Source organism: Penaeus chinensis, chromosome 1, assembly GCF_019202785.1.
Source record: "Penaeus chinensis breed Huanghai No. 1 chromosome 1, ASM1920278v2, whole genome shotgun sequence".
Taxonomy (NCBI): domain Eukaryota; kingdom Metazoa; phylum Arthropoda; class Malacostraca; order Decapoda; family Penaeidae; genus Penaeus; species Penaeus chinensis.
Window position 1 is genome coordinate 19,155,520 of NC_061819.1, and position 10,000 is coordinate 19,165,519.

At 39.6% G+C, this 10,000-nt stretch overlaps 1 protein-coding gene across 1 annotated transcript in view; it reads right to left on the reverse strand.

Annotated features, from left to right (window-relative positions):
• LOC125033706 (chromodomain-helicase-DNA-binding protein 7-like) overlaps positions 1-10,000 on the reverse strand; it is an 80,510-nt gene that overhangs the window by 34 nt on the left and 70,476 nt on the right. The window contains exons 23-28 of the mRNA XM_047625444.1: positions 9,958-10,000; positions 9,614-9,762; positions 8,672-8,879; positions 8,321-8,543; positions 6,179-8,263; positions 1-2,821 (exon numbers count right to left, since the gene is read on the reverse strand). The exon at positions 1-2,821 is cut by the window's left edge and continues 34 nt beyond it; the exon at positions 9,958-10,000 is cut by the window's right edge and continues 124 nt beyond it. Coding sequence (XP_047481400.1) covers positions 758-2,821; positions 6,179-8,263; positions 8,321-8,543; positions 8,672-8,879; positions 9,614-9,762; positions 9,958-10,000 — 4,772 coding nt within the window. The 3' untranslated portion in view covers positions 1-757. The remainder of the gene's footprint in view (positions 2,822-6,178; positions 8,264-8,320; positions 8,544-8,671; positions 8,880-9,613; positions 9,763-9,957) is intronic.

Sequence of the window (10,000 nt, forward strand, 5' to 3'; positions counted from 1 at the left end):
TTTACATTTAGCTTTTACAAAAGTTTGCTTACAATTTTATTCAGTCTTAATAATAATATATACACAGACATGGGATTGCAGTTAAGATCCAACTCTTTTTAATGAAAGGAAAGATCTCTACACTCTTGTACTTGACTCCTAAAGCACTTTCGAGAGGTTCAATGTGTGAAATAGCAATTATACAATATAAAGCAGCTTCTAGAATGTTACACGACCACACACACAATAAACAGATGCACCACTCCTCTCATAACAGCTTGGAACAATTCAGATCCAAATTAGCGTATCACTAATAGTTTGTGTTCATCAATACTAGGCAACTTAGCTCATTCTCGTCCATTTCTGCACTGTTGCAGCGTCATCACAACACCTGGCACACATCACTAATGGAAAAGATAAGATGCTTTCACACTTCAAACTTGGCTTTTTCAATGGTCAATGGAAATGTGTTCCCTTCAGACAGCTGATATATTATTTTCGCACAAAATATGGAATAAATAATGAGGTCAGTATCACAGTTAAATGTCAAAGTGAATATTTGATGTGTGGGTATATGAAGAGCGGTAGCATGGAAAACGGGGGGTGGGGTGGGGTTGTAGTATGTCACAGTCACACACATTGCATACTTAGAGTTTTCATTCACACATTTTAACTAAAATATCGCCTCAGGTTTATACTAAAGTATACCAATTATACTTTCAATGTTGGCTAAATTACTGCTTACAACTGTTGATTTGTAGAATGTGACACCACTGCACTATGACATCTCCTCCTCCTCCTCCTTCTCAGAGTTTGTGCCACTTTTTTCACCATTTTCCACTTCCTTTGTGTTCAAGTTTTGGGCTTCCCCCCCAGATGCATGCCTTCTAGCATCAGATTCCTTGCTCAGGTTTTCTGGTGCTTCTTGGGCTTTCACATTTCTATGAACATCCTGATTTTTATGCAATGACAAATCTAAGTGTGCTGCATAGGGGTCTTGCCCTCCCTGAGCTTCAATCTCACGAGCCAATCTTTCTGCTTTCATCTGTTTCAGTAAATAACGTTCCTCTTTTGACAGTCCAGATTGTTCCTTCAATCTTTCTTTACGCACACTAAGGCCCCGTTCTACTTCATCTGATGGTTCTTGCTTCTCTGCCCTACTACGGTGATCATCCCTTGCTTCGCGAGATTTTCTATGGTCATCACGCCACTTGCTGCTGCTACTGATTGTGGTAGAAGTCTGGTTGGCATGGCGAGAAGAACCTGCTGTGGACATTATGCTTGTAGGGATACCATTCAATAAAGCACTAGATGCTGCAGAAGACATTGATGGTAATTGGAAGGAACCTAACCCACCAAGTCCCAAAGGCGGGTACATCAGGCCTGCAGTGCTAACTCCTGGGAACATACTTGGAAATGATAAACTGGCTGCAGAACTCGCTGCTGCATTTCTATGGTCCTTAGATTTTGAGGTTGAGGCTAAATCATTCAAATTGGGCAAACCATGTAATCCAAACCCAGCTAGTCCACCTAATAAAGGATTGCCCATTCCTAGTCCAGCCATTGCTGGCAAGCCACCAAAGCCAGCCATCATCATCATGGTTGGATCCATACTCATATTGGCTAGTAACTTTGGATCAATACCCCCAAGAGTCTTGGGATCTAATCCTCCTGGGAGCTTCGGGTCCAAATTAGCTAACAGTTTGGGGTCAATGCCCCCAAACATTTTGGGATCTAGACCTAACAACTTGGGATCAAAACCAGTTAGTTTAGAATCTAGGCTAGCAAGTGTTTTTGGATCTAGACCTGCTAATAACTTGGGATCAAGTCCTGCTAATAATTTAGGGTCCAAGCCTGAAAGGAATTTAGGGTCAAGAGCTGATAATACTTTCGGATCAAGGAATTTTGGATCTAGTCCTGCTAATAACTTTGGGTCAAGTAGACCTGCTAAAGCTTTTTGGTCGAATCCTGCTAGAGCTTTGGGATCAAGACCACCCATAATTTTGGGATCAAGTCCTGCCAGAGCTTTAGGATCAAGACCTCCCAATGCTTTAGGGTCTAATCCTGCTAAACTACTTGCAAGTACTTTTGGGTCCAGGGCAGCTAAAGTCTTAGCATCCAATCCTGCTAATACTTTTGGATCTAAACCTAATAACTTGGGATCAATATTATGTAATGATGACTTGCTTTCTTGCGACCTGGAGGAGTGTCCTGACTTGCTTTCATGTTTATCATGATGTTTGCTCTCATGACGCTTTGATTCGTAATGTTTAGTATCTAATCCCAAAAATTTAGGGTCTAGGCCCATAGTTGCTAGGAACTTTGCATCTAATGGAGGTAGCATCTTTGGGTCTAGACTTAATGATTTTGGATCGAGGCTCCCGAGTAGTTTAGGATCAAAACCTAAGACTTTTGGGTCTATTCCTGCCAATGCTGCAGCAGTGAGAGAGGTCTTTGGATCCAGGCTCTGTAAAATACTCTTCGCATCAAATGGCAAGCCCTTTGTGGAGTAGTAAGAAGGGAGGGAGGTACTAGTGCTTCCTCCAGCAGCCGAGGTAGATGTGGTGCTGGCATTGGAACCCGAAGCCAAGGAGGAGGAAGTGGTTAAGGTATTGCTGCTGGAGGACATGGAACTATGAAGGAAGGCAGATGTGGATGATAAAATGGAGGCGGCGTGTTTCTTTTCCGAGGCAGAAAGTCTTTTCTGTAAATCAGATAATAATCCAAGACTATTTGATCTCTCCTTCATATTATCTGCCCATTGTGGATCAACATCATAATTGGGATGTTCCATAAGCCATTTTGCAAGGTTCTTCAACTTTGGAGCATCTTGCCCACTTATCTGAAAGAGAAAGGACAGCAATATTTTAGAAAAAATTAAAAAAGTGGAAAATCTAGCCGAACCAAAGTCAATCAAATATAATCTTTAAAGGGTTTACAGCAAATTTAAACAAAAATATGCATATCATGCAAATCTGCCAAGACTATGGCTATGTTCTCTTTATCATTTACATTGCAAAGAATTGCTTCTTTGTTGATTGTATAGGTACATTTTTATCATGCCCTTCCCCAAAAACAGTTTTACAAGATGACTATCATAACATTAGCTACACCACTGCTAATTCATATATATTCACAATGTAACCTCAACTCTTTCCATAAATAAAACAAACATCTTCGGTCTGCACTTCTGAACTAAAAATATAAATATAAATAATGCATATAATATATATATATATATATATATATATATATATATATATATATATATATAATACAATAATATATATATATTTCCCCCGTGGAACATCTATTGTGGAAATATATATTCATATAATACGATAATATATATATATATATATATATATATATATATATATATATATATATATATGTAAGTAAATTTCAAGTTTCAACCAGCCTCTGACATTCAAAACTATTTTCAGAATGTAATCTTCCTTCGTAGTTTAACTGTTATGCTGTGATTTTCCGTAACATTTGACTTGTTGGCGAGTGACAGAACTTGTATTTCCTGATGGCAAAGTTGATAAAATGTGTAAGAGTTGGCTTTGCTTAATTTACACACAGGAAAACAGAACCAATAACACTAAAATAACTTTAATCGAGTTTGCTGAAACTCTACGGGGGGTGGGAGCCATGTTTCACCTATACAATAACAATATACAATTCTGTGGTTAAATCCCACGTAACTACGAAAGCTTTAGCCCAATTTTGTCGCGCACTGTGATGGCACACCCAATCATTCAACTGTAGTCATTTGTAATAGTCAAATTAGTAATAATTTTTAAAAATAAATAATGCCTGCATTACTGTCCTATTAGAAGTAAGGGTTTTTATTGTATGAATTTGCTTATTACTTGAAATTTACTTTGTGCAATAAATATGCCAGAGCGTTGAGTTTTTTTCTTAGTTTTCTTCACTCGTCACCAAGGGGTTAATCACTCTGTCACATGCATATATTTTATGCATTTTAAAGATGGCTGGTTAAAAATTTACCCTTACCTATAACATATACAAATATAATCTAATATATATATACAATATATATATATATATATATAAATATATATATCTATAATATATATATGTACATATATAGATACACATACATACATACATATATACATACAGACACACACACACACACATGTATACATACACACATACACATATGTATACATACACACATACACATATGTATACAGACACAGATACACATACATGGATATTGATATGTATCTCTATATATTAATGTATGTGTGTGTATGCACATATGTGTATATGTGTAAATGTATGTACATAGGTAAATATGCAAATATACACGATATATATATATATGTGTGTGTGTGTGTGTGTGTGTGTGTGTGTGTGTGTGTGTGTGTGTGTGTGTGTGTGTGTGTATGTGTGTATGTGTGTGTGTATGTGTGTGTGTGTGTGTGTGTGTGTATGTGTGTGTGTGTGTAATATATGTACATATATTCATAAAATATTCATAAAATATACATTATATAATATATAATATATGTATATATATATATATATGTATGTATGTATGTATGTATGTATGTATGTATGTATGTATGTATGTATGTGCAAGCACGTACACACACACACACACACACACACACACACACACACACACACACACACACACACACACACACACACACACACACACACGTACACACACACACACACACACACACACACACACACACACACACACTCACTCACTCACTCACTCACTCACTCACTCACTCACTCACTCACTCACTCACTCACTCACTCACTCACTCACTCACTCACACACACACACACACACACACACACACACACACACACACACACACACAGTCACACACACACAGTCACACACACACACACAGTCACACACAACACACACACACAGTCACACACAACACACACACACACAGTCACACACAACACACACACACACAGTCACACACAACACACACAACACACACACACACAGTCACACACAACACACACACACACACAGTCACACACAACACACACACACACACAGTCACACACAACACACACACACTCACACACTCACTCACTCACTCACACACTCACTCACTCACTCACACACTCACTCACACACACACACACACACACTCACTCACTCACTCACTCACACACACACACTCTCACACACTCTCTCTCTCTCTCATTCATGCACGCACATACATTCATACTCACTCACTCTTTTTTGGAGCTGGTGAAATACCTGTAGAGCTGTGAATCAACATGCTATTATCATATTCAAAATCAATTTTCCTTTGCACTAAATGATGAATATAATTTAGGCTGCCTAAGTCGTTAAAAAAGATAGAGGAACTAAGTGCACTTTCACAGGCAATGGCTTTTATCTGTTCTAACCACCTTGATCTGGATGATGTGACTATTACACTTCATGAAAAACTTTGGTTCTAATGGCTGTTATGGGAAAATCTAGCTGGGGCGACAAAAACTCTCCTTGAGTACACAAACCTCTTGGGAGGTTGATTAGACTCATTTAGCAATTATGCATTATTCCTGTTGATAAACGAGTGTTGAATGTAATGTTGATGAGCAATGAGTTGAAGAGAACTGGTTCCATGGATGATGCCATTTTCATGCTCAGCATCATATTTCAGGTGCCATGACCAGTGATGCAAATGTATTACACACAAAAAAGAAAGTAAGTTAAACGTTTTTAATTTTTTCTTGAATTGAGTTTCAGACTACCTAGTGAGATATGGAGCCTGCAAAGAAAACAGTATTATCATCGAGATAATGCAAATCAAATGACAAATATGGACACGGGAAAATGGCATAAAAGCAAAAGCAAAAGAAAAAACAAAACAAAAACTCTTGTGTGTAAAAAGAGGAAACAACATTGCATATAGGAGGCATAGAGTCTTGTCACCGTGCACATGTTGACATGTGCCTGGCCTACAAGTCGTGCATCCAGCACGGTGGCCACTCATATGAGCCTAATGCCTGGATTTTTGGTCATGTCATTGCTGTGATGGAACCAGATCTAAGGGGTTAATAACAGTAATAAGCTACTAGTATCATTCAAAGTAATTAATTAGCCTTTTAAGTAAGACACTTTAATACTAAATTTATGTAATGCTAGTAACACTAATACACATATAACATTACTCACTCTTTGTCCGGTGGAGGTGTTAATTACATTTACGTGTTCATCACCCGAAAACTGACTCCAGTCCATTGAGGTAAAATCTAGTTTTCTTCTCTTGACTTCTTTTGATTGTTTTGAAGAATCTCCCAAAAGTCCTTGATGCTGTTCAAGCCATTTATCAACTTTGGCATCAGCTGGGCGATATAATTCAATCCCTGGTGGTAATGTAACACCAGGAGGCAAATCAGACTGCTTAACAAGCCCTGGTTTTCCATCCTTATCACTGGAGGTGGTTGTAGTTTTATTGGAAGCTCCTGTGGCGTCATCTACCCGTGTATCTATGGGACGCTTAGATATGGTGGGAGTAATGCTAATGCTGGATGACAATTTGGGCGTACTTACAGCACTAGTAACTTGGCTTTTGTCCCGTGAACTTAGTAAAGTTACAGAGGATCCACGAAGGAGGGAAAGGGGACTGGTATCCTTCGTGGTTGTACAAGTCATCTCTGGACTCTTTCCCTTAGATGTAAGTCCTAAAACTATTTCATCTAATTTTCTGCGTTTCTTTTCCTGAGATCGTGAATCTCCAGGTGATTCACCAAGTCGTCTTTTTTCCACAGACCTCAATGGATCATCCAGTCTAGGTCGACCAGGGCCACGGCGAGGTAAGAGGCTAGACGCCAAATCCAAGGCATTTTGACCTGGATTTACAGGCTTTATTGTTAGATCCAATGTTCCCTGTAGTGCCTGGAGTTGCCGCAATGCATGTGAATCTGTTACTAGTTGTTGTTGACTCTTCTTTCCTCTATCCTCAGATGATTCCATGAATGACCTAAGGCTGGCACTAGTAAAGGATGGAAGGCCCAATGCAGCAGCTGCAGCAGCAGCGGCAGCACTAGAGGAGCTTTTAGATAAACCTAATGTGTGGTGGAGGTTGGGATGTATCAATGCTTGGAGACGCTGCCGTTCAGCTTCTGCAGCTTCAAGCTGCAATCTCTTGCGGCGTTCTGCATCTATCATATCTGATGCACCTGATGAATGTGAAGAGGCACTGCTGGTAGACTGAGGGAGGGAACTTGATGCTTTAACTTCTTGATCACTACTTTGGAAGTCAATGCCAACTGGCCATTTACGGTGCTCCACAGCATACATGAGATGTTCAATTCTAGTCTGAAGTATCCTGTCTTTAGGCCACTTTATAGGATTAGCAGCAGACTGAGCTAGCAGCTGTGCTACTGTGGGCTCACTGGAAACTAGGTTGTCATATGTTAGATTGTTCCCATACTTGGCCATTGCTTCATCCATCTGCTGAAGACTTAGGAGAGCAGATTTGGATTTACCTTTCTCTTTCTTCTCACCATCTTGCTTCTCATCTTTAGTCTCTGATATTATCTTGACCTCCTCTTTTCCTTCTTCTTTAGCCTTTTCCTCTCCTTTCTTCTCCTGATGTGCATCATTGCTTTCTTTGGTTTCATCATTACTGCTTTCCTTCATCTCTTCATCAACTGCTTCACTCTCATCTACTTTGGAGCTCTCGTCTGTCTCCATTTTTTCTTCTTCTTCTTTGACTATACTTCCATCTTCTTTGGATTCTTCTTTAGCTTCTACTTTCACTTCTGTCTTAACAACAACCTCTTTCTTGTCTTCCTTTGCTTCATTATCTCCCTCTTCTTTTACCTCTTTTTTAATAGATTCTTCATCCACCATCTCCTCTTTGATTTCCTGTTTGACTTTTGCATCTTCAACTTCTGCTTTTGGAGAATTACTTGCTTCTTTGGTATCTTCTGAGCTATCATTCTTGACACCATCACTGTCCTCCATTTCATTTTCTGCATTAATTTTATTTTCCTCTTTTGACTCTTCATTTGCCTCTTCTGCCTCTTTCTCAGTATCTAAATCTTTACTGGATGATTCCTCTTTCTCAGCTTCTTTTTCAATTTCTGAGGCTTCTGTAGATGGCTTCTCTGTGTCATTCTCTCCATCCTCCTCCTCCTCTTTTGCTTCTTCCTCCATGTCCTGTGTATCCTCTTCCTTATCTTCTTCCATCTCCTCTTCCTCTTCTTCCTTTGCTTTCTCCTCTACTTCCTTTTCTTTTTCTACATTTTCCTTCTTTTCCTCATCCCCATCCTCCTTCTGTTTCTCCACTTCCTCTTTCTTCTTTACCTCCTCCTTCTTTGTTTCCTTCTTTGTCTCCTCCTTCTCCTTCTCCTGCTTCTTTTCTTTTCCTTTTTCACCCTCCTTTCCTTTTTTCTTGTAATATTTTTTGTGCAATGCCTCTTTTTCCTCCTTTGTGATAAGGGGTTCTCCAGCTGTGTGGCGCCGGATAATGTCGCGGAAGTTCAAGTCAGGGTCGTACAAGATGTAGTAATCAGTGCGGCCCAAACCATGTCTGTTAAAAAAAAATTGGAAAAGGAAAACGGTAAGCAATTATTTTCATGACTTTAGAATGAATTGTAAACTTCAACGCATATTTCCTTTCAAGCAATATAAATCTACTGGTGCAATCAACTATTTTACCTGCTGACACCCTTTAGAAGGTCATGGTCATGCTTTCCAGGAATCCACCAGTCAGGCATATCCTTGGAAGGTAAGGCAAGCTCTAATGCATCCTTCAGAGCTGGATGGGGCAGAACATCATTACGAAGGCGATTGAGGAGATCTACTCGCTCTAGAACTCTTCGGGCACGCTCCTCTGGTAATCTATCTACACCAACTTCTAAAAGTTCTGCAAAAAAGGATGGAATTAATAGGGAATCCATTTACTTTTTTCAGACTATAATTCATGGCGATTATAAGTACTATAAATGGCAATTATGGAAATTTATCCCCTCTATGACGGTATTTGAAATCTCTTGGTGTCACCTACTCAGGTGATTTCTGGCAACCATCCTGCCATTTGGTGCAGGAATCTGCTACATGCAGTGGGACTTGCCACTCAATGCAACACACGTATAGCTGTACCCGGCAGATCAAGTGGTTTGTTATGACAGCTATAGGTGTGACCCGGCTATCGCCGTCATAACAATACGCCCGAAATGAGGCGTGCGGCTGTCCGCAGTGGCGCTGCGCCAAAACGCCCCGAGGCAATGATTCGGCTTGATGTACCGAATTCACGCGCTCAGAGTCGGCCTGTTGCCGCTGTTCGCCAGAGCGTAGAGTTTTTTTAAATTTTCTATACCCGACGCCATTGGGTTAAGACAGCTATAGGTGTGACCCGGCAGTAATGGGTTATTTAACCCCTTCCCGATGGGTCACGTCTATAGACGTGAAAACAAACTGCTCCGAGGCGGCTTGATGCATCGAACTCCCGAGCTCAAAGTCGGTGTGTTGCCATTGATCACCAGAGAGTAATTTTTTTTTGTTTTTTTTTTTAAGTTTTCTATACCCGTCACCAAGGGGTTAACTGATTATGAGCATTAGTGAAATTGTGAAACAATGCTCAACCATGGGTATACTTACTCTCATTCTCTTCCTCTGATAATCGAATTCCACACTGCCTCTTACACATGGCCATAAATGCTCGGAAGTACTCAGTGAGTGTTTCATCGTATTTCTTCTCCAGACGTGACAGCATACGGAACTTGGACCAATCGTACCTTTTTTCTTTTCTGTGTGGGAAACAAACTTGTCAGCCCTAATAGCAGGAATATCTCAGAGTCATAAAGTAAATCACTGAAATTATCAAAAGATGAAATATAACTAAAATACTGTACTATTTCAAAATTAATAAACCCAACAATCTCGTAAAATATCACACCTATACATGAATGTCTAAGCCTATGCATATGAAAGTAGTAAGTTACCTGATATATTCCACACCAAATGTAGAAATGGTGCGGTAGAACT